The sequence below is a fragment of the Marmota flaviventris genome, chromosome 8 (genome assembly GCF_047511675.1).
Source record: "Marmota flaviventris isolate mMarFla1 chromosome 8, mMarFla1.hap1, whole genome shotgun sequence".
NCBI lineage: Eukaryota > Metazoa > Chordata > Mammalia > Rodentia > Sciuridae > Marmota > Marmota flaviventris.
In genome coordinates this window covers 135,033,826-135,056,193 of record NC_092505.1, presented here as the reverse complement: position 1 = coordinate 135,056,193, position 22,368 = coordinate 135,033,826, and the positions used below count along the sequence as shown (strand labels likewise).

General features: G+C 44.7%; 2 protein-coding genes across 3 annotated transcripts; both read left to right on the top strand.

Moving 5' to 3' along the window:
- Positions 1-1,903: 1,903 nt before the first annotated feature.
- Positions 1,904-20,303, top strand: Atrip (ATR interacting protein). Of its 2 annotated transcripts, none has more exons than XM_027933682.2 (13): positions 1,904-2,252; positions 4,822-4,952; positions 6,290-6,460; positions 10,035-10,153; positions 11,567-11,724; positions 13,206-13,307; positions 14,136-14,265; positions 14,433-15,119; positions 18,494-18,630; positions 18,746-18,837; positions 19,301-19,381; positions 19,542-19,794; positions 20,131-20,303. In XM_027933682.2, exons 1-13 carry the CDS (start codon positions 2,006-2,008, stop codon positions 20,196-20,198), a joined length of 2,376 nt encoding a protein of 791 aa, XP_027789483.2. In that variant the 5' UTR covers positions 1,904-2,005; the 3' UTR covers positions 20,199-20,303. The 2 variants fall into 2 exon arrangements, with proteins under 2 accessions (XP_027789483.2, XP_027789482.2); XM_027933681.2 differs by having other exon boundaries at positions 18,494-18,636.
- An 88-nt stretch (positions 20,304-20,391) lies between these two features.
- Trex1 (three prime repair exonuclease 1) lies at positions 20,392-22,290 on the top strand. Its single transcript, XM_027933683.3, has 2 exons — positions 20,392-20,941; positions 21,279-22,290. Exon 2 carries the CDS (start codon positions 21,305-21,307, stop codon positions 22,247-22,249), a length of 945 nt encoding a protein of 314 aa, XP_027789484.1. The 5' UTR covers positions 20,392-20,941; positions 21,279-21,304; the 3' UTR covers positions 22,250-22,290.
- The last annotated feature ends 78 nt before the right edge of the window (positions 22,291-22,368 follow it).

The following is a 22,368-nucleotide window of genomic DNA, read 5'->3' as shown; positions in this document are numbered from 1 at the left end:
ACCCAGAGGCACTTATCCATTGACACACATTCCCAGCCCATTTTTTTGCTTTTTCACTTGAGACAGGGTCTGGATAAATTGCTTAGGGTCTCACTGTTGAGGCTGGCTTTGAATTTGTGATACCCCTGCCTCAGCCTCCCAAGTTGCTGAGATTATAGGTGTATGCCATCACACCCAACTCTAGAAAAGGTTTTGGTAGACTGAAACTGTTTTATGACTACAATGAACATGATATTAATAGGGGGGAAAAAAACACCAGTTTGGGTCCTCCAGAAAGTTGCAGTTAGCAGTACCTTCTTTGGGTTTTAGGCATTACTCATGAGGCCTTGCCAAGCCCTGTGCTGCTGTAAACCACCATTCTGAGTGCATTGCCCTAAAAGGAAGTTACTGCTCTTTTATTTGGTCAACCAATCCCTTCCACCAAAAGAACGATTCTGTTTCCAGGACCAGAGGCATGCAGCAATTAAGACAACCACTCAACATTTGGGCAGCTATCTGAAGGAATCTACCAGTTGCTTTAAAAGACTGAATTTTTAGGCATTCTAGGCCCTGACATCTCCCTTTTCATTTAATCTTTCATGTAATGTTTTTTTGGTTTTTTGTTGTTGTTGTTGTTGTTTTTAATATTTATTTATTTTTAGTTCTCGGCGTACACAACATTTTTGTTGGTATGTGGTGCTGAGGATCGAACCCGGGCCACACGCATACCAGGCAAGCGCGCTACCACTTGAGCCACATCCCCAGCCCCTCATGTAATGTTTTGGCAAACATTCATGGGCTACTCACTGAGCATGCAAGAATGAAAAAAGTCTTGATTGAAAAAGTCAAGATTGAAAAAAGTTGCTCTCCAATACCAATGCCTAATTGCTGCTAGCTGTTCTGCACACCACTGCTGCTCAATAAAATCCTGGCAGGCACTCAAACCCGGCTCAAATTCGTGCTCCTTTGTGAAGCTTTACCTTCTATAAAAAGGTGTAGTTTTTTTGTTATGTTGTTTTGTTTTGTTTTACCACAGATTGCACCCAGGGGTATTTATCCATTTTTGCCATAGATAACTTATTATCTGGCTTTCCATGTTAAATTCTTGTCTGAATAAACCCTGTGCTACAGCCTCCTACATGTTTTTCTGGCTAACTTCCACTCAACCTGTAGGAAAATCTAGAGGACATTTCCGGGAAGGGAAAGTCTTTACCTCCTGAGCCTCATTCACCTCTATACAACCAGCGCTTGGCACAAAAACACTATTGTACTCTCAGAGGCATGAATGAATGTTAACAGTCTGAGCAATTCTCATTCCCTCCAACACCAGCACAATATTCCTCAGGATCCTTTTTCACCTCAGACCTTTCCTGCTCCTGAGACCTCCCCAGAGGAAATGCAAATGCAAACATTTGAAACATTTACTTATTCTAGAAGATCCCTGCTCACAACAGCTCCACGCATACTCCGCCCTCAACCCCGCTCTTCCGCCCTCAACTCCCTTAGGGAGTCTCCTGGTAAGTGAGAGGTGTGTCAAGCGAGGTAAAAGTAAAAAAGTGAGGTAAAAGAGACTAGATCCCTTGAAGCTACCTGCCTCGATTCAAGGGCACACGTGCGAATGTGAAGCCAAACTGATCCTGCACGACTCTCTATTCCACACAACGCAGGGAGGGGCCTCGGAGCCATAAGTGAGAGCGGACAGATGCTTGTCAGACCCGCGCTCGGGGTAACTCTAATAGCGCCGCTCCGAGTCCTACCGCCGACTAGCGAAGCCAGCCGCTAGCGCTAGGCGCCAGCCCGAGCGGGGCGGAGCCAGATGGTCAGGGGCCTGGCTGAGCGCTGCGGCGCGCGCGCCTATTGTATGTCATTTCTCGGCGCCTGGCGGCTGGCTGCTAATTGGCCCTTGGACTCGGGGGCGGGGCACTAGCTGAGGCGAGCGGCGGCGCGCGGGCGGTTGGTCCTGCTAAGGCTTCAATTTCACTGTGTTGGGATCAGCGCCCTCGGACGCTTGGGGCCCAAAGAAGATATGGCTGGGACACCCGGGCCAGGCAGCAGGAGGCGGAGCGGGCCCCTGGCACCTCGCCCTGGCCCACCGCCCGGCACCGGATACCCTCCGAGCAAGCGAGCTCGGGGCTTCCCGGTGGCCGCCTCCCCGGATCCCGAAGACCCCTTCGGTGCGCAGGGGGAATTCACCGCCGATGACCTGGAGGAGCTCGACATCCTCGCGTCACAGGCCCTGAGCCAATGCCCGGCCGCCGTTCTGGAAGTATCCAGTGAGTGCTCCTGAGGGTCTTTTCCCCGGCGGGTGGCGCAGACCTCGCCTGACCTCTTGAGGGCTGTGGCTTCGGGATCCTGAAGCGAGTGCTGCCCCTGTGTCTAGCACTGATACTGCCTTTTCTACTTTTTAAACCCTGATTTAAGCAGGGGTTGTGTTCCAAAAACACTGTGATTGGGGCGGGGGCAAAATATCAAACAGCCGATATGAAGCGTGGACAGCTAGATTAACATTTATTTTCTAAAGTTTAGGCCATGTGGTTCTTGGTTCTAAGCAGAGATCCTTAGAACACAACTACCACCACTGTCAGAACCATCACAACCCAAGTGACGGAGTTTAAATTTTATGAAGCCACTGTTCCTTCTGGCGGTATGAGTAGAGGAGCGGCCTGGCAGAGGCACGACATGAAAGATTTATTATTTTGTACAACCAATATTCTGCACTAGGTGCCCAATGGTTAGGAATTACAGCAGACCTAGCAATGAACACAGGTTAAAAATTCCTTCCTCCATGGATGCATTAGGGTTTTCTAGAGGAATAGAATTAACAGGAAGTATAATTATAAAAAGGGGATTTATCAGGTTGGCTTACTCAACCAGAAGTTGAATAGTACACAGTGGCCGCTTGCAGGCTTGGAGAGCTGGAGGGACAAGTAGCTGCACAGTCCAAGAGGCTGAAGGCCCAGAACAAGAGGGATCTACAGTGCTAGAGGGTACTAGTCAGAGATCAAAGGCTCTGGAAACTCTGGAGGATCACTGAGTGAAGAAGGGAGAGTCCTGATATCCTCAGAGGATCCCTGCAGCAATCGAGAACCTGGTCAAGAGAGGAATTGAGCTTGCATCTGTTGCTGCTTCCTTTTTCTTCCAACTTTTATTCTATCCAAGCCACCATTCTATTCAAGGGTGCTGCCCATACTTAAGAAGGGTCTCCATTTCAGTTGGCTACCTCACATGCCAATTATTCCTTGACACACCCAGAAGCTTCTTAATCATCAGCATCTCTTAATCTAATCAAGTTGACAATTCAAATTAACCATTACAATGGAGATCATATTCTAGTTGGGGAATGAGTGAAATCCTGCCAGGTTGCCAGAAAGAATGGTCTTAAGGTCAGCTAACATCTGTACCTCACAGTTAAGACATCATTTAAAAAAAAAACAGTTATTTCCTGTAAATTCAGCCCTCGGCATCTGCAGCACAGACAAAACAGAAATTTAGAAAGTACTCACTGATGACCAACTGTTCGTGTGACAGATGACTAGAACCACTCTCCATCCAGTGGCACAAGGCAATTTCTCCCCAGTCCTGAACGCTACATCTAACTCCTTTCTAAATCTTATTATCAACTTTATCTTCTTTATTCATCTCTGGTATTCATCCTATTCACATCATTTCTACCAACTCTGATCTATGCCACCATGATACTTAACCCTAAACAGCAGTCTACTAAATTAACTCATCATTTCCAGTCTTGACTCCCTTCACACCACAGCCAGAGTCATGTTTTCAGAACTCAGTTCTGGACATGTTTCAGACAGACGCATATGTGTATCCATATTGAAAACCCTTTAATCAACGCAGGTTTGCATTGTTTTGGAGTAAACCCTATGCAGCAGCTTAAAAAGAGAGAAAGAAAACCCTTTAATAACTTCTCACTACTCCTAATATAGAGACCAATTTTTAACACTCTGCAAAGCCCAACCAACATGGTCTGACCCTTTCTCTCTTTCCTCTCTTCTCTTTAGCTTCTAACCACAACAAACCTTTCTTTTTTTTTTTTTTAAAGAGAGAATTTTAATATTTATTTTTTTAGTTTTTGGCAGACACAACATCTTTGTTTGTATGTGGTGCTGAGGATCGAACACGGGCCGCACGCATGCCAGGCGAGCGCACTACCGCTTGAGCCACATCCCCAGCCCACAACAAACCTTTCTTACTTTCTTGAATTTTCCCTGCTTCCTTACAATATAGGAACTGCACATGCTTTTTCTTGTATTTAATTGTCCTTTCCACCCATTCCCCATCTCCATTCATCTGTTTAATTCTTGCTTGTCCTTCAGCTCTCAGCTCAGTAAGGTCTTCCTTAGGGAAGCATTCTAGACATTCCATTTGAGTCAGATTCCACTATTATAGGCTTTCTTGTATTTGTCCTTAGCGGTTCTTATCATAGTTGTAATTTTACATTCATTCCTGTGTTTATTTGTTGAATGTCCTGTAATGGTAAGGATCGTTTTCATCACCATTGTATCTTTAGAGACTCTCATCATACCTGCCATATTCTAGGTGCTCGGTAAATCACAATTCTGGCCTGTAAAATCTCCATGGTACCTTTCAACATTTAGATGAGACCCTTGAAATTCAGTGAGCTTTGGAGAGAGGGTACAGGGTCTGTTGTTTTGTAAGGATTATTTATATGTTTACATTATTTTCTTAGGTTGGAAAATATTGATGTATATTGCTTGCTAGATCTTTTCTACTTTGCTTTCAAGAGCAATTCCATTCTGCATTTTCTAGCAAAAGTGGGAAAATGTTGAGTCCAAAAATGTACACAGGAATTGTTTTTTATAGGTGTTCATAAGGTCCGCAGATTAGATGGAATGTCAAAAAATCCTTCAGGGAAAAACAGAGAAAGTGCTCCAGTTAAAGATAATTTTGAATTAGAAGTTCTTCAGACACAATACAAAGAACTTAAAGCAAAGGTAAGTGACAACTTGTGGGATTTCTTTTGTTGTTTCCTTGCTTGCTTACAGGACAGGGAATTGAACCCAGGGATGCTCTATCACTGAGCTCATCATACAGTAGCACATGCCTGTAACCCTAGCAACTTAGGTGCCTGAGACAGGAATATCACAGGTTCAAGGCCAGCCTGGAAAACCTAGGAAGATCCTGACTCAAAAAATAAAAAGGGCTGGGGATGTACCTTAGTGGTAGAGTACCCCTGGGTTCAATCCCCGGTACCAAAAAAAAAATAGTGGGATTTGGTTTGGTTTGGTACCAGGGTTTAAACCCAGGGCCACTTAACAACTGAGCCAAATCCCCAGCCCTTTTTTGAATTTTTACTTTGAGACAGGGTCTCACTGAGTTGCTTAGGGCCTAACCAAGTTGCTGAGGCTGGCTTTGAACTCACAATCATCCTGCCTCAGCCTCCCAAGCTGCTGGGATTATAGGCATGTGCCACCACAACCGGCTAAAATGAAATTTTAAAACAGCCAGATATGGCACACACCTATAAGCCCGGCTACTTGGAAGACAGAGGCAAGAGGATCAAAATTTCCAGGCCACCATAGACAACTTGGTGTTGCCCTGTCTCAAAATAAAATTTAAGGCTAGAAATATAACTTTGTAGAGCACTTGCCTGGCATGTGGAAGGCCCTGGTTTCAGTCTCCAGTTCAACAGCAACAAAAAAAAAGGTTTTAAAACAAGCATCTAGATTTGTCCCCATGAAATGAAAGATGGTTGAGGAAAGAAAGCCAGAAAATTTAGACTAAAAGACACTAAATAGATTTCCAACAGCAAGGCAAGGGAATGGAAAAAAAAAATATAAAACTGTACACCAGATCCAAAAAGAGATATACACTGTGAGAGCACTGAGATGAATTTATAGTATATATTTTCTCACAAAACTGCTAACAAAATAGCAACATCATGAAGGTTGCTATTTTGTTAGCAGTTTTGTGAGAAAACAAGAAAGACATCTTTCATGTGACCATCTGTAGGTCCTAAGAGAACTAGAAACATAATGTGGCATTTTAGTTGTGGGACATTTGTGACAAAGGTTGTTAAATGCCTGTTAAAGCCCAAAGATTCTGCATGTGTTAGTGACAAGTATGTCTTTAAGCTATTCTTTTTTTTTTTAATATATTTAGTTTTTAGTTGCAGTTGGACACAATACCTTTATTTTATTTATATTTATGTGGGTGCTAAGGATCGAACCCAGGTTCTCGAATGTGCTAGGCAAGCACTCTACTGCTGAGCCACAACCTCAGCCCCTAAGCTATTCTTGCTAAATATCTGCTGTTAATCTGGTATTTACAGCTGAAGGCAATGGAAGAAGAAGTCCTCATTAAAAATGGGGAAATTAAAATTTTGCGGGACTCACTGCATCAAACGGAATTCATTCTAGAAGAGCAGAGAAGATCACATTTCATTCTTGAGCAAGAGAAAACCCAAGCACTCAGTGACAAAGAAAAGGAGTTCTCCAAAAAGGTGACTTAGAGCATTTGTTTTGCATGTTACGGACACAGCAGCTTTGCTGCTCTTGAGTTCCTTTAAAAGCAATGATCAGTGTTGCCTATAAATCTTCCAAGGAGGCTTCAACAGTTTCTTTTATGCTTGTTTTCATTTTTACTTTGTTTTTATTGGTCCATTATAATTATACATAATGGTGAGATTCATTGTTACATATTCACACATGCACGTGACATAAATTTGGTCAGTTTCATTCCCTAGTATCTCCCCTTTCCCTCTTCTCTTCCTTCCCTCCTAAACCTCTCCTCTACTCTTCTGATCTCCCTTTTATTATCATGAAATCCCCTATCTCACCTTTTTTTTTTTTTTTTTTTCCTTTTTTCTCTCTAATTTTTACATATGAGAGAAGACACAGCAAGACTTGCTGAGTCTGGCTTATTTCACTTGTCATAATTCTCTCAAGTTCCATTCATTTTCCTACTAATGACATAATTTTGCTCATTTTTATGGCTGAATGAAACTCCATTGTATATATGTACCACATTTCTTTTTCCATTTATCAGTTGACTAACACCTAAGCTGATTCCATAATTTGACTATTGTGAATTGTGCTGCTATAAACCTGAGCATGAATGTATTGCTATAATATGATGACTTTAATGTTTTTGGATAAATACCAAGGTATGTCTAGGTCACATGGTTCCATTTCTGGTCTTTTTTTTTTTTTTTAAGAGAGAGAGAGAGAATTTTGTTTAATATTTATTTTTTTAGTTTTCGGAGGACACAACATCTTTGTTTGTATGTCGTGCTAAGGATCGAACCCGGGCCGCACACATGCTAGGCGAGTGCGCTACCGCTTGAGCCACATCCCCAGCCCAAAGATTTTTTAAAATTTATTTTTTACTTGTAATTGGACACAGTACCTTTATTTTATTTGTTAATTTTTATGTGGTGCTGAGGATCGAACCCAGGGCCTTGCTCATGCTAGATGAGCACTCTACCACTGAGCCACAACCTCAGCCCCTTCATTTCTGGTCTTTTGAGGAACCTCCACATGGGCTTTCTTTTTTTTTTTAAAGAGAGAGAGAATTTTTTAATATTTATTGTTTAGTTTTTGGTGGACACAACATCTTTGTTTGTATGTGGTGCTGAGGATCGAACCTGGGCCGCATTCATGCCAGGTGAGCACGATACCGCTTGAGCCACATCCCCAGACCTCCACATGGGCTTTCCATAGTGATTGTATTAATTTACAATCCCACCAACAGTTTGTAAATGCTTCTTTTCCCCACATCCTCACCAGCATTTATTATTTGTGTTCTTGGTGATTGCCGTTCCAACAGGAGTGAGATAAAATCTCAGCATAATTTTAATTTGCATTTTCTTGATTGCTAAAGATGTTGAACATTTTTTAAATTTTTTCTGGTACTGGGAATTGAACACAGGGGCACTTAACCACTGAGCCACATCCCTAGCCCTTTTTATTTTTTATTTAGAGACAGGGTCTTGCTAAGCTACTTAGGGCCTAAGTTGCTGAAGCTAGCTTTGAACTTGTGATCCTGCTATCTCAGTCTCCTGAATCACTGGGATTATAGGCATATACCACCACACCCAGCTAAACATTTTTTCATATAATTGTTGGCCTCTTGTATTTCTTCTTTCAAGAAATATCTGTTTAGTTATTTGTTTTTCTTAAATACTTTCTGCTTTTAGCAAATTGCCATTCACTTTTCTTCTAGAGTCTGCTTATGGGTTGAAAAAGAACTTGAGTTTGCTGTGGTAGCCAGGAATAAATCACTAGCTTAGAATTTCTAGAAACATGCTTAATTAAGGGTTCTTTGTAATCAGAAACTCAGCTGATATAGCTTAGTCCAAAAGGAAATGTATTGGACTCCATAACTAAGTTTTGGAAGACAGGGGTGTACTGGGGCCTCAAATGACTTAAACCTTACCAGGACAGTCAGGGAAATGCAAATAAAAAGTGTGCTGAGATTTCATCTCACTCCTGTTTTTATTCTCTATGCTGTAGACAGGTTCCATCCTTATGATAGAAGGTTTGTTCTCCAGTAGCTCCTGAGCTCCTACTCCTATTTCATAACTCTACAGCACAGTTCAGACTTGAGCTTCCTCATCTCAAGTGTTAAAATTCTGAGAAAGGCTCCGATTTGTCTAACTTGAGTTGGGTGTCTATCCCTGGACCAGTTGCCATACCAAAGAGATTACAGCTCCCATTCAAATCACATGGTCTAAGATAGGGAAATGATTGTATCTCAGGGAAAGGGAGATGCTGTTCTGGAAAGAAAAACAAAATAGTAGGTAACCAGTATATACCACCACTTTCTTTCATCACTTCCCAGTGCTTTAGCCTAAAGGACATGGGGTCTTATTCTGCCATTACTTCATTCAGCAAACTTTAAATACACACATGTGCCCAGCACAGTAGTTGAGTTTTAATGTAAATGAGAAGAGCAAGGAATTTGCAGTCAGCCAAACTAGAATTTGAATCCAGGCATCATCACATACAAGTGATGACCTCAAGGTAATGACCTAAGCTTCATGACTCATTTATCTGTTTCAGAAAATAACCAGAAAGGGTAATTTTTTTAAATATTTATTTTTATTTATTTTTTAGTTGTAGTTGTCAATACCTTTCTTTCTTTCTTTCTTTCTTTCTGTGGTGCTGAGGATCGAACCCAGGGCCTGCCACGTGCCAGGCGAGCGATCTACTGCTGAGCCACAACCCAGCCCCAGAAAGGGTATTAAGAGATTCAAACATTTCTGCACTTACTGTTACTGATGCTGTGTCTGGTACAATGTGTATGTGGAGAATACTGTTTGGCTACAGGCCTGGAGGCAGATCATCTGGTGTCTCCCCCACCACCACCCCACCCACTGCCTCTCTTTTTCTTTCCTCTGTATATGTATGTATGTGTGTATAGGTCCTCTTTTGTGAAGAATTCAGTGGTGGTTTGGATCAGGCTGAATGGTTTGAGGTATCACAGCATAAATACACACACACACACACACATATGCATACAGGATTTAGGTAAAACTTCCAGATACTCTGCTAAGACTTTCATGAAGACCTGGAATTGTGACCACTATATTGATGAAAATATAACAGTCAGGTATGGTGTCACACACCTATAATCCCAGCTGTTTGTGAGGCTGAAGCAGCAGGATAGTGAGATTAAGGCCAGCTTGGGCAACATAGCAAGACTCTATCAAATAAAGAAATATGTTACTGCTAAGATATGGCATCCTCTCAAGTTCTGTGCTGGGTATTTTATATTCATTGTTCTTGATCCTCCCAAGTATGAAGAAGACAGTATTTATGTTACAGATTCAGCCAGGTTAAGTAAATGGTGGGACCAGATTTAAACCCTCACAAACTTTCTTCACAATAGTTAAAAGTATCGTGCTGTCTTTTAGGAAGAAGGCTAATGTTTGATATTTTAGGACATTTGTATCATAGCAAACTTTCATATGTATTTTTCATTGTATTTCTTTTTCTAGCTTAGGATTTTGAAACCCAGAGATATTTTTGTGAATGTGGTGGTGCCATTGCAAGTATATTTCCTTTGTCTTTCAGCTCCAATCATTGCAGTCTGAACTCCAGTTTAAAGATGCAGAAATGAATGAATTAAGGACAAGGCTTCAGAGCAGTGAACGAGCAAATAAACTTGCTGTTTCTTCTGTTTCCCATGCCAGGTAAGGATAGTGCTGGAGAAATTATTAAGTTTTGCATTTTTTAGTAAAAAGTCTACAGAACTCTCTCAGACTGGTCCTAAATAAAGGCCATTGAGATCCTGCCACCTGGTCAGAGGTCCTCTTTTGTAAAGAATTCAAAGATGGTTTGGATCAGGCTGAATGGTTTCAGGTATCACAGCATAAAGGCCCACAATCTGGAAATACTTTCTCTGAATCATACATTATAAACACAATACCTGAGACTAGAAAAATAATTAGCAAATTTGTGGGATGGGCCAGTCTTCATTTCAATATAATTTATTTATTTAACATAACAGGTTTTTCCCAAGCATGAGTATATTTCAATCCTAGTTCTTTAGAATATTTCTGCTGATTTGCTTCCTTGGAACCTTTGTCTATCAGCCCCCTCCTTTGCTGAGCAGATGTGCTCAGCTTAATTGTATCCTGCCCTTTGCCTGGCAAAGCAGTCTGGCACTGTCGTATCAGTCTTGAAACTTAACAGTGTCAGTCACAGTAACTTTTTCTGGTATTAAATATTCTGCCTTTGCTCATAATAGGCATGGAATATAATTGAACTTCTTGCCTTATATAAATTCAGGTGAGACAAGAGAGCTGACAACAGGAAAACCCAGCTAACAACAGGAAAACCTCAGATCAGAGGGCTAAGACTGCTTCTCTGATATGAAGATGTTGGCTCTGAGCACCTTGCTCAGTTTTCAACACATTTTCTAATAGTCCCTATTAAAAATTAGCTTCTTTGCTGGGCATGGTGGCACAGGCCTGTAATCCCAGCAGCTTGTCAGGCTGAGGCAGGAGGATGTCAGGTTTAAAGCCAGCCTCAGCAACTTAGCAAAACTGTAAGCAACCTGATGAGACTCTGTCTCAAAATAAAAAAGGGCTAAGGATGTGGCTCAGTGATTGAGCACCCCTTGGATCCAGTCCGTGGTGTCCAAAAAAAAAAGGTGGGGGGGTGGGGGCTGGGATTGTGGCTCAGCGGTAGAGTGCTCGCCTAGCACATGTGAGGCCCTGGGTTCAATCCTCAGCACCACATAAAAATAAAATAAAGATATTGTGTCCAACTACAACTAAAAAATAAATTTTTTAAAAAATAGGTTGTTTCATGTTGAAAAGTTTCAGTGGAATTGGAAATGGTAAAGGAATCATGACCAATATTTTTGGGTGATTAGGAGAATATGAAAATAAATGAAATACTTTTTCAGTAATTTAGATCAAAATAACCAAATGAACATTTTATACTGTGTTTCTGGACAAAGAATGACACATAAATAACAGATGCAGTCTGGTCAAACACCTAGACATGAAAAGTTTAAATTTTGTTGAAAGTTTTCTAACCAGGTATTTTAAGTGATTTTAGTAGATCATTTCTTTGCTTTCACAGTTAACTTTTTCCAGTCCTAGGAAAAGCCCTTCTGTGGTTATAAAGCCAGAAGCATATTCTCCACAGTTTGGAAAAACATCTTTCCCTACAAAGGAGTCTTTTAATGCTAACATGTCCCTTCCCCACCCTTGCCAGACAGAGCCAGGATACAAGTCTCTTGTGGGCAGAGAGGGTAAGTCAGTCTATTAGTCATCTATTATGGTTTAATTGACTACCCAACCTTAAACAACAATTATTTATTTTCTCCTGATTTCTGTGGGTTATAATTCAGGTGGGATATAATGAGGATGGCTTAGCTCTATAGGGACTAGAATCACTGAAACCTTCTCGAGGTGGCTCTTTCACATGGCTGACAACATAATCCCTTTCCATAGGGCTACTGGGTGGCCTCATAACATGATAGATGGCTTCCTCTAGAGCCAGCAAACTCGGAGAGATCCAGCAAAAAGCTTTTCTTTTTATGGCCTAGTCTCAAAAGTCACATACTATCACTTTTGCCACATTCTCTGTCAAAAGCAAGTTAATGAGGATCTGGCACATTCAGTGGGAAGGAAAAGAGGCTGCACTGTTTGAAGGGAGGTGTGTCAAAGAATTTGTAGGCACATTGATTGTTTGTCTGTCTTGGTCATCATCACTCCCGTACTGGTGATTGAACCCAGGGGCACTCTACCAGCCCTTTTTTATTTTCCATTTGGAGACAGGGTCTCCTATGTCACCCAGGCTGGTCTCAAACTTGAATCCTTCTGTCTCAGCCTCCCAAGCAGCTAGGATTACTGGCATGTGCCACTGCACCTGGCTCTTGTTTATTTTTGTCTGTTTGTTTCTTCATCTGCTGTGCACTCTACCATTAAACTGAGCTACATCCTCAGCCGCTGTGACCATCTTTTGAAACCATCACAGTCATTTTACATGGACCATACCAGAAACATAGCTAGATTGCAGGGACCTGTGTTCCTTTTATAGTCCAGCCATGAGTTGTATAGCCACTCTAGACAGGGAATGCTGCCACTGTCTAGAGAAAGATCATCTACATTAATAGTTTTCACTCTGAGATTCTGCCATGCTAGATGATTGTATAATTCAGCCTTTTCAAATCACTGACCATCACATCACTCCTGAGAAACTGCAGACCACTCATATTTTTGGTGTCTAGCAACTAATAGGGTACTGCAGGATAGTATTACAAGCAGACAGTAGAGCCTAATAGTCTGGATATAGATCCCATCCACATTGCTTACTGGCTTAGCTGATGTGGGCAAGTGCCTTAACCTCTGTGTCTCAACTTTCCTATATCTAAATAGTGAATGATAACACCTCCTGGTAGGATTGCTTTGAGAAGCAAAGGAGCTAATATGTTTAAAACTCTTAGAGCAGTGTCTGACCCTTACTTAGCCCTGTATAAATGTTAGTGGTTACTGTTTTCACCTTATTATTTCATTTTGAAGTAAGGCAAACAGTTTGATTTTCTTTTGTGAATTCCTGTTTTGCATGAGAAAGGCAAAAGATGTGAGGGATCTTGAGCTGCTTTGAGTCTTTCTTTATCCAAGGTTAAAGAAGTAGAACAACCTGATTGTGTTTGAAATTCATTGCATGTCAGAGTTGCAGATAATGCCTGTGCTTTTGTGCTCAACTTTTGATTCTCATTTTTTCTAGTTTCAGATAATAAGACCCACAGCCTGAGAGGTAATCCCAAAATGCAAGAAGAGGTACAGAAAAGTTTTGCTGATAACTGGATGCAAAAGTCAAAGACTCAAGGTACCAAAAATTCCTGCTTTTCCTGCAGGGACTTACATGACTCTTATCATCTTCTGTCACACACAGTATAATTGCCTGTAAACTGTCTGGCTCTCTGAGAATCCATGCCCCAGGCAGACCTGCAGAGTTCAGGCAAGTAGGAGACTATGACTTTATAAAATGGAAAGGGCAACTAGGCACAGTGGTGCACATCTTTTATCTCTACAACTCCAAAAAGGACTGAGGATGTAGCTCAATGGTAGAGCACCACTGGGGTTCAATCCCTAGAACCACAAAATGAATTAATTAATTGAAAAAAAAAAAAGAAAGGAAAGGGCAAGCTTGGTGCAGTGGTGCATACCTGTTGTCCTAGCTACTTGTAAACAGAGGCAGGATGATTGCTTGAGCCCAGGAGTTTAACCTGAGCAGCACAGCAAGACTTCATCTCTAAAAAGAAAAGGGCAAAGAAGCCAAATACAGTGGTACACACCTGTAATCCCAACAGCTCAGGAGACTGAGACAGGAGGATTGCAAGTTCAAAGCTAGCATCAGCAAAAGCAAGGCTCTAAGCATCTCATTGAGACCCTGTCTCTAAATAAAATACAAAATAGGGCTGGGAATGTGGCAGTGGTCGAAGGCCCCTGAATTCAATCCCTGGTACACACACAAAAATAAAGGGGTTGGGGGGGGCAAAGAGCAGGTACATCCCAGAGCCTTCTGCATCTTACAGAGCTTTGTGTCAGCTTAGAAGACACTTGGCATCCAAAGAGTTCTCATCTTTTCCTTCTGAAGCCATAGAAAAGGTCTCACATGTCAGAACCTTCTAGGTTATCTTGTTTTCTCCTACAGGTTCCATTTTGATAAATCTGCTCCTGAAGCAGCCTTTGATCCCAGGGTCATCCCTAAGTCTTTGTCACCTCCTAAGCAGTTGTTCTGAAACTCCTACTAGCACCCTCTTGCAGCCACCAGGGTTTGGCAGGTAAGCATGATACTCCTGAAAAACTTGTCTCTAGGAAGTCAGTCCAGTCCCTTTCTGGCCCTGGCCGGCATTGGGAGATCTATGGGATGTGCAGAGAGACTGGAGAATTTGGCAGGCAGGCTATTTGAGGCCCTTGACCTTATCTATTTTGTTTTGTTTGTTGCCAGTACCTTGACTGGGATTTCAGGCCTCAGAGCTACAAATTCTCGAAGTGGATCGTTTTGCCCCTTGGCCCTGAGAGAAGCACAGAATCTGGCATTCACAGGACTGAATCTGATTGCCAGGAATCAAGGCTTATGTGATGGAGACACAGAAGGAGATAAAATGGCCTTCCCACTCTGCCAGCTTCCTGGAGCCGTGCACCTTCTCCCCCTTATCCAGTTCTTCATTGGCTTGTATTGCCAGGCTCTGCAGGATTTGGCAGCTGCTAAGAGGAGTGGAGCACCTGGGGACTCTCCAACACATACCTCCTGCTTGAGCTCTGGGGTAGAGGCCAACCCTGATGACTCAGTTAGCAACTTGGAAGGTTTCTCTGCAGCTTCACTTAGCATTCTTCAGCACCTGGTATGCCACAGCAGAGCAGTTGTCTGCCTCTTACTATCAGGAGTTGAGGCAGACTCTGCTGCTTGGGAAGGAAATGAGAGCCTGGTTCACAGACAGAGTTGTGGAGATACAATCTCAGTCCCCAAGGAAGTTGCGGACGACCAAGGACTGCATCCACTATTGAAGATGCTACTTCACTTACTGGCTTTCTCTTCTGCAGCAACAGGTCACTTTCACATCAGTGTCCCGAGCCAGTGCCTCAAAGTTTTGGTGAAATTAGCTGAAAACGCTTCCTCTGATTTGTTGCCCAGGTATAAAGCAGCATGGGAGGCATGATTTTATGTGTCTTCTCTGACCTCTTGGCCCTTGTACATTGCTTACATCTTCACTTATCCCACTACTCAGCTCTGCTTGGTGCAGATAGTTCTGAGGTGTTAAGAAGTGGGATCACGTGTCAGATAACCAAATAAGTGGGGTTTGTGTGGTTTAATTCTAGACTGCAGGTAAGCAAAAGACACATGTGATAAGGAAGCTGTTAGCCACTGTGGAAGAGTATCCTGTCCCAGGACAAAGGCTAAACCAAGAGGCCCTGAACCTGAGATAATGGAACAGGTGAAGCCTATGTGGCACAACATGTTTAAGTTTGTTGAATTTCCCTAAGGAAGCAGAGGGTATGGGGAAGGTCTGCAGCCACAAGCTGACCTTGCTGAGTATCTGCCTCTCATCATTGTTTCTACCTCTAACTTGAGTTACTTGTTGCTTGCCTCTCATAGGCTGTGTTAGAATTGGAAGTATAATGAACCTAGCTTACAGTGTTATCATAAATTCCTAACTTAGAGCCACACGCCCTATAATCCCAGCAGCTAGGGAGGCTGAGGTAGGACGATCATGAGTTCAAAACCAGCCTTAGCAACTTAGTGAGGCCCTAAGTAACTCAGAGAAACTCTTGTCTGTAAAGAAAATATTAAAAAAGGGCTGGGGATGTGGCTCAGTGGTTAAGTGCCACTGGATTCAATCCCTGGTACAAAAAAAAATTCCTAACTTGAGAGTCCAGAGCTGTGAGATGGGAGCAGATATAAACACCATTCAACCCACCATTGTCCAGTCTCCCTCATAGTACTCTTCCAAGATGCCAGCGCTTGTGTTGGAATGATTCCACTGACTGGACATAAACTTTAAGTTTTCTCACCTCTGAGCTCAGCATGCCTGTTCCCTAAAAACACTTCTGGATCCTAGTTTCCATGTGAATATTTTCTGGTTGATCTGATCCATTCCAAAGGTGCTGCTCAAGAGTTGGATACAACTACAGCACAATATGGGCAACACAGTAGGGGACAGAATCATTACACAAGAGCCAATTCACAGTGACTATTTGCTTTTTCATGTATATTAAGTGAATGAATTCTAGAAACCAAGTTCATACCATTTCTCTTGGTAGATGCACCCCATTCCATTCCTGTTGAACTTGTCCCCAGGGGTATTCAAAAATAGCAATTTAATGGATAGTCAGTATAGGCCAGATACAGATGCCCTCCAATCACTGGTTCATGTGACATACATGGCCCTGCATCCTCTGCTTCACACAGAACCTGGCTCACTCTAAGCAGTCAGTAATTATTGAATAAACCCTATGGTGAGAGAGGAAAACTTGTCTGAAAAATCCCATAGGGAGTGTTCTGGGGTTGGTTCTAAACCAACTACTGTCCTGAGCCATTGCCTAACTCTCTGACACATCTCCCAATCAGTGCTTCTCTTCAGAATTCTCCATGCTTAACTAGGCCTGGTGGGGCATGCCTCTAATCCCAGTGACTTAGGAGACTGAGGCAGGAAGATCACTGAGTTCAAGGCCAGCCTCAGCAACTTAGTGAATCCCTGTCTCAAAAAATAAAAGGGACTAGGTATATAGCTCGGTGGTAAAACACCCTTGGTTCAGTCCCCAGCACTAAAAAAAAAAAAAATCCTCATACTTCCATGCTCAAGTTGAACCCCACTAACACACCACTCTCTTTTTGCCTCAGAGAAAACTAGAGCAGGGGGTGCTATCAGGGTTTGAACATAGTATGTGTTACAGTACAGATAGCCAGGAAACTTGCCGTCTTTCCTGCTACCAATCTTTACCTACCCAGTCTTCAAAGCAGTTTGTCCCTTGTCTTTTCACTATATTGTAGTTTGGGGTTCCGAGTTAGAAGGGGTTTTTATTTTGGTGTTTTTTACTGTTTGTTTTGTTGTTTGGGCGGGGAGGTCGGTATTTGTTTTGCTGTACTGGGGATAGAACCCAGGAGTGCTTTACTACTGAACTACATCCCCAGATCTTTTTTTTTTTTTTTTTTTTTTAGTTGTAGGTGGACACAATATCTTTATTTCATTTTTATGTGGTGCTGAGGTTTGAACCCAATGCCTTATGTGTGCTAGGCAAGCACTCTACCACTGAGCCACAATCCCAGCCCCAATCCCCAGATCTTTTGATTTTATATTTTGAGACAGGGCCTCACTAAGTTGCTGAGATTGACCTCAAACTTGGGATCCCCCACCTCAGCCCCCTGAGATATTGGGATTACAGGAATGCACCATTACTCCCAGCTCAGCCTTTTTTTTATTTTTGAAAGATCTCACCAAGTTGAATTTTGCAATCCTGCTGCCCAACCTCCCGAGTCACTGGGATTACATTTGTGATCTACTGCACCTAGCTCATTCCCAGTTTTAACTAGAACAGCATGACTTCTCTTGTATACAAAGGCTATACATGAAATTTCATTTTTAAAAAGTTCCCAGTTCTAGCAAGAAATAACTTGGAAACCACTGTGTTTTATACAAAGGTGAATTGTTCTTGCAGATACTTTCAGGAGCCTTAGTGACTAATTAAGGGCCACTTACAGCTGAACAATGAGAGCAGGTAACCAGGTTAAGTTCCAGTTTCCCACAAAGTTCCAGGGTCCCTGGCAACTAAAGAAAATGCAACTTTTTCCATGCTTACAGGACATGCCATAAAATGAGTTCACCCAAATAGTGACATACTGAGGGATATTCTTGATCTTCATGCTAAGATATTATATAGTCTAACCCACAGAGTGTTTTAGATGGTGGCTCCCCAATCACCAGGCCAGTTCCCCGTTATGCTCTTGCAGGCTGGACGATTGAGCAAATAGCAGCAGTTGCCTTGAGACTTGGTTCTTTGGTCCCTTGGTCATAGCTATCCCTTTCCCCCTAAGACCTGGGAGAAAGTATACCCAGAGCCTCTTACCCATGCACACCCCACAGTGACAGCAGAGGTGACCAGTGTTTACTGAAGAGAAAATGGTCTTCCTTGCTCTGTGAGTGGCCTTATAACATCCAGCCATAGCCAGGTCCATTTTTTGTCACTTCTAGAGTCCTGGTGAGTCCTGTGGTGGTAAGCAAGAATTTACCAAGTTATGCCCTGCATCCCTATTTGGGAGCACAGGCAGGGAAGAGACCAGGAGCTTGTAGAGGCCAGGCATCCCAGGTCCAGGGAATCCTCTCCCATTTACTGGGTGTTGCTGTGCAAGGTGAGGGCTGTCATCTCTGAGCCATAGCAGTCTTCAGTAAAGGTTAGTGTCCACTCGTTCACATGAGACAGCTTCATAGTAAGTAGTCAGTGTGAGAGGGAGCAGCATTTGAACCAATCTCCTTTTAAGGAGTGTCACATTTCTTTGGGCCCATCTTTCAGGTTCCAGTGTGTGTTGCCAGTGCTGCCACGGTGCCTCAGCCCAGAGACACCCCTGCCTTGTGTGCTGCTGGCTGTCCAGCTGCTCTCCCTCCTAGTGGACCATGATAGCCTTGCACCTCAACTCTGTTCCCACTCTGGTAAAGGTGGGCCTGCACTCTTACAGAGGGAGGGAGGGGTTGGGGCAGGGACAGGGGCCTCCTGAGGGCTTCTGCAGAAAGGGGACCCTGAGTGAGATAGGGGTATCCTTTTCAGAAAGCTGCCTCCTCCTGCTGCTGTACATGTACATCACATCAAGGCCTGATAAGGTGGCTTCAGAGACACAGTGGCTTCAGCTGGAACAAGAGGTAAAACAGGGAACCTTATGGAGATTGCTCATCACCCCATCTTAAAAGACCACAAATTCTCCCCTCCTCTCTGGAGAGAAAGGGGACTGTAATTCTTTTTGGTAACAAGAGTTTTTATCAAGCAGCTTGCAGCTTATCAAGCAACTCATTTAGGGACTCCCCACACAGATACAATACAGGTTGTAATGGGACTCAGCTGAGTTGCGTGATAATTGATGCTATCCTGGCTTTGGGGCCTGGTGGCTGGAAATGAGTCTGGAGGCAGGCGGATTATTGGTGAAATTCAGGTGCCAGTCCTGAGTCTAGCCTGGAAACCCCATACCACTGCTTCTAAGACCCCATTTGTACAGACAAGCAGTTGCCAAAGCAGCTAGAGCTCTTGTAGGAGATGCCTGAAAGAGCCCTTGCACAGTGACAAGGGTCTTATTCTGACAGGATAAAATAGAATCTTTTTTTATTCCAGGCAGTGTGGCTCCTGGCCAAACTGGGTGTGTATAGCCCTCCCCCCACAGTCACTGGCTCTGACTGTCAATGCAATGTAGAGGTGAGTATCCAGTGCCAACAACATGGCAGCTCTGTTTGTGGATAAAGGAACCTTGCACAAGTCCCAATTAGAGCCCTGCTCCCCTGGGGCAGCTAGGCTGAACAGAGTGTTAGGGCACAGAAAGGTTGGAAACCTCAGTCTGCACACTTTCTCACTCCAGGTGGTTAGAGTTCTCACAGTGATGCTGCACAGACAGTGGCTGACCGTGCAAAGGGCAGGGGGGCTCCCAAAGACTGACCAGCAGAAGCGGACAGTGCGGTGTCTGCGAGACACAGTGTTGCTCCTGCACAGTCTGTCCCAGAAGGACAAGCTCTTTACTGTGCACTGTGTGGAAGTCCTGCATCAGTATGACCAGGTTATGCCAGGGGTCAGCATGCTGATTCGAGGGCTTCCTGACGTGACCGACTGTGAAGGTGAGCCAATAAGCCCACGCACGTGTGGGTTCTCCCTGATCCTTGTGAGCAAGTCAGATTCCTATTCTGAGGACCTCCTGCCCTGCATGCTGTGGTTCTTCTGAAAATATTGGGCTGCCCTTTGCCCATATTTGTTGAGTTGACCTGGCAGAGCCACGGTTTTTCCAGAATATCCTGATCTGAATTGCCTTTGTTATCACTTTGCTCATAATAGCCTGGGCATGGAAGGGACTGGTTAGTTCCTGCAGGTGCTGGGGGAGGACAGGTGGGACTTCCCCCAGGTCCTAGCACCTTCAGGCCTTCACCATTGAACCCTCCCTCTTCCTTTTGGCTCAGAGGCAGCCCTGGATGACCTCTGTGCCACGGAGACAGACATGGAGGACCCTGAAATGGACTGTGGCTGAGGCCCTGAGCATCCTGCCACAAGGGGGCACCAGCACTGCTGCTTTCCTCACACACCACATCCTCTGATTAAAAGCAATGACCGGCAGTTGCCGAGAATGTGAGAATGCGTTGTTTCTCTGATCTCTTTGGCTGAGTGGGAGGGAAGGAACTGGACGGGGACCCAGGAAGACTTAACGCCTCCCCCACCATCTCCCTGGCTGGAACTGAGACGGTCCCCATGGTAACTAATCTGCCTTGAGGAAAGCCCTGGCCTGTTGGTGGAATTGTCCTGAGTCATTGCTTTGGCTGGGGCCGTGGGGAGAAACCATTGTGTGGCAGATAGGAGGCTGCCCTAGGCCAGAACTAAACCTGGGAAAGTAGGCCAAGGACTAGGCACAAAAGGGCCATGGCAGGGGCTCACAGCATTGCTTGAGACCTGGAACTAGCCTGGCACCTGGAGATAGCTGAGGCAGCTGTTTTCTCTGTGGGCTCTCAGCAGCATGAGGGCCCCCTGTGCACAGTGTCAGCCAGCAGGCCCACAGCTGTGGATCTGAGCAGACCTTCTGGGATGCCTGGGGAGGGAGGGGTTTTAGCAAAAGAGGCACAGACTAGGCAAGCTGATGAGCAGGGCGGGCCTTGCTCACGAGGCAGGCTCGCAGGCGGGCCCAAACCCAGCTTCACTTCCCGCCACTGCTGCCAACAGCAGGGCCAGCAAGAGTGTGCGTGCCTGACTCTTTCTAGTCACTGCTGCCTCCCTATTCCGGTAAGTGTGGACCCCCAAGGGGATGGGGCAGGGCAAGAATGTCATGGGTTTCCCCCACATTGTACTAGGTGGGCACTAAGGGCGGGACCAAACCCATGTGAGGAAGAAGGAACCTTCCTCAAAAGTACAGTCCTCCTCTAAGGAAGCTACCCCACCCTCACCAACTTCCTGCCCTGAAAATGGGCTCTAGAGCTCTCAGACAGTGCCTGACTGTGCAGGCAAAACCTACAATGTACTTATGCCCACTCTCCTCCCACCCTTGCCCCCAGACCCTGCTCACTTCAGATCTTTCCCTTGCATTCACATGCTCCACCTCCAACCTCATGCTCCTTCCCAGGCACAGCAGCAGGTACCTACCCCAGCATGGGCTCACAGGCCCCACCTCCTGGTCCCATGCAGACCCTCATCTTCTTGGACCTGGAGGCCACTGGCCTGCCATTCTCCCAACCCAAGGTCACGGAGTTGTGCCTGCTGGCTGTCCACAGATGTGCCCTGGAGAATACTCTCACCTCTCAAGGGTTATCACCCACAGTGCCCCTGCCACCACGCGTGGCAGACAAGCTTTCACTGTGCGTGGCTCCTGGGAAAGCCTGCAGTCCTGCAGCCAGCGAGATCACAGGTCTGAGCACAGCTGTGCTCGCAGCACATGGGCGTCAACGCTTTGATAACAACCTGGCCAACCTGCTCCAAGCCTTCCTGCAGCGCCAGCCACAGCCTTGGTGCCTGGTGGCACACAACGGTGACCGCTACGACTTCCCCCTGCTCCAGGCAGAGCTGGCTATGCTGGGTCTTGCCAGTATTCTGGATGGTGCTTTCTGTGTGGACAGCATTGCTGCCCTGAAGGCCTTGGAACAAGCTAGCAGCCCCTCAGAGCATGGCCCAAGGAAGAGCTACAGCCTGGGCAGTATCTATACCCGCCTATATGGGCAGGCCCCAGTGGACTCACACACGGCTGAGGGTGATGTTTTAGCTCTGCTTAGCATATGTCAGTGGAAGCCAAAGGCCCTGCTGCAGTGGGTGGATACTCACGCCAAGCCCTTTCGCACCATCAGGCCTATGTATGCCGTCATGGCCTCTTCTGGGACCAACCCCAAACGGTCTGCGGTCACAGCCACTACACCCTTAGCCACTACCAAGAATGCTAGTCCCAGCATTGGTGAAAGCAGAAGACCCAAGGCTGTTACTTCAACAATAGCCCCTGGAATCCCACCCCGGGAGGGGCTGCTGGCCCCTCTGGGCCTGCTGGCCTTCCTCACCTTGGCGATAGCCACATTGTATGGACTATTCCTGGCCACACCTGGGCAGTAGATTGAGAAGGAAAATCTAATAAAGACCCCCCACAACACTGAGTAGTCATTTGCCTCCTAACTTCCTTGGCAGCTGGGGCCTCTACCTGTACTAGGGACCTGGGGAGCAGTCCTTGTCCC

Bases quoted from the DNA above. Each gene is read 5' to 3' on its own strand.
- Atrip (XM_027933681.2), top strand. From the start codon at position 2,006: ATGGCTGGGACACCCGGGCCAGGCAGCAGGAGGCGGAGCGGGCCCCTG. The intron at 10,154-11,566 runs GTAAGGATAGTG...AACTTTTTCCAG, and splicing joins TCTTCTGTTTCCCATGCCAG to TCCTAGGAAAAGCCCTTCTG. The intron at 19,382-19,541 runs GTGAGTATCCAG...TTCTCACTCCAG, and splicing joins ACTGTCAATGCAATGTAGAG to GTGGTTAGAGTTCTCACAGT.
- Trex1 (XM_027933683.3), top strand. From the start codon at position 21,305: ATGGGCTCACAGGCCCCACCTCCTGGTCCCATGCAGACCCTCATCTTC.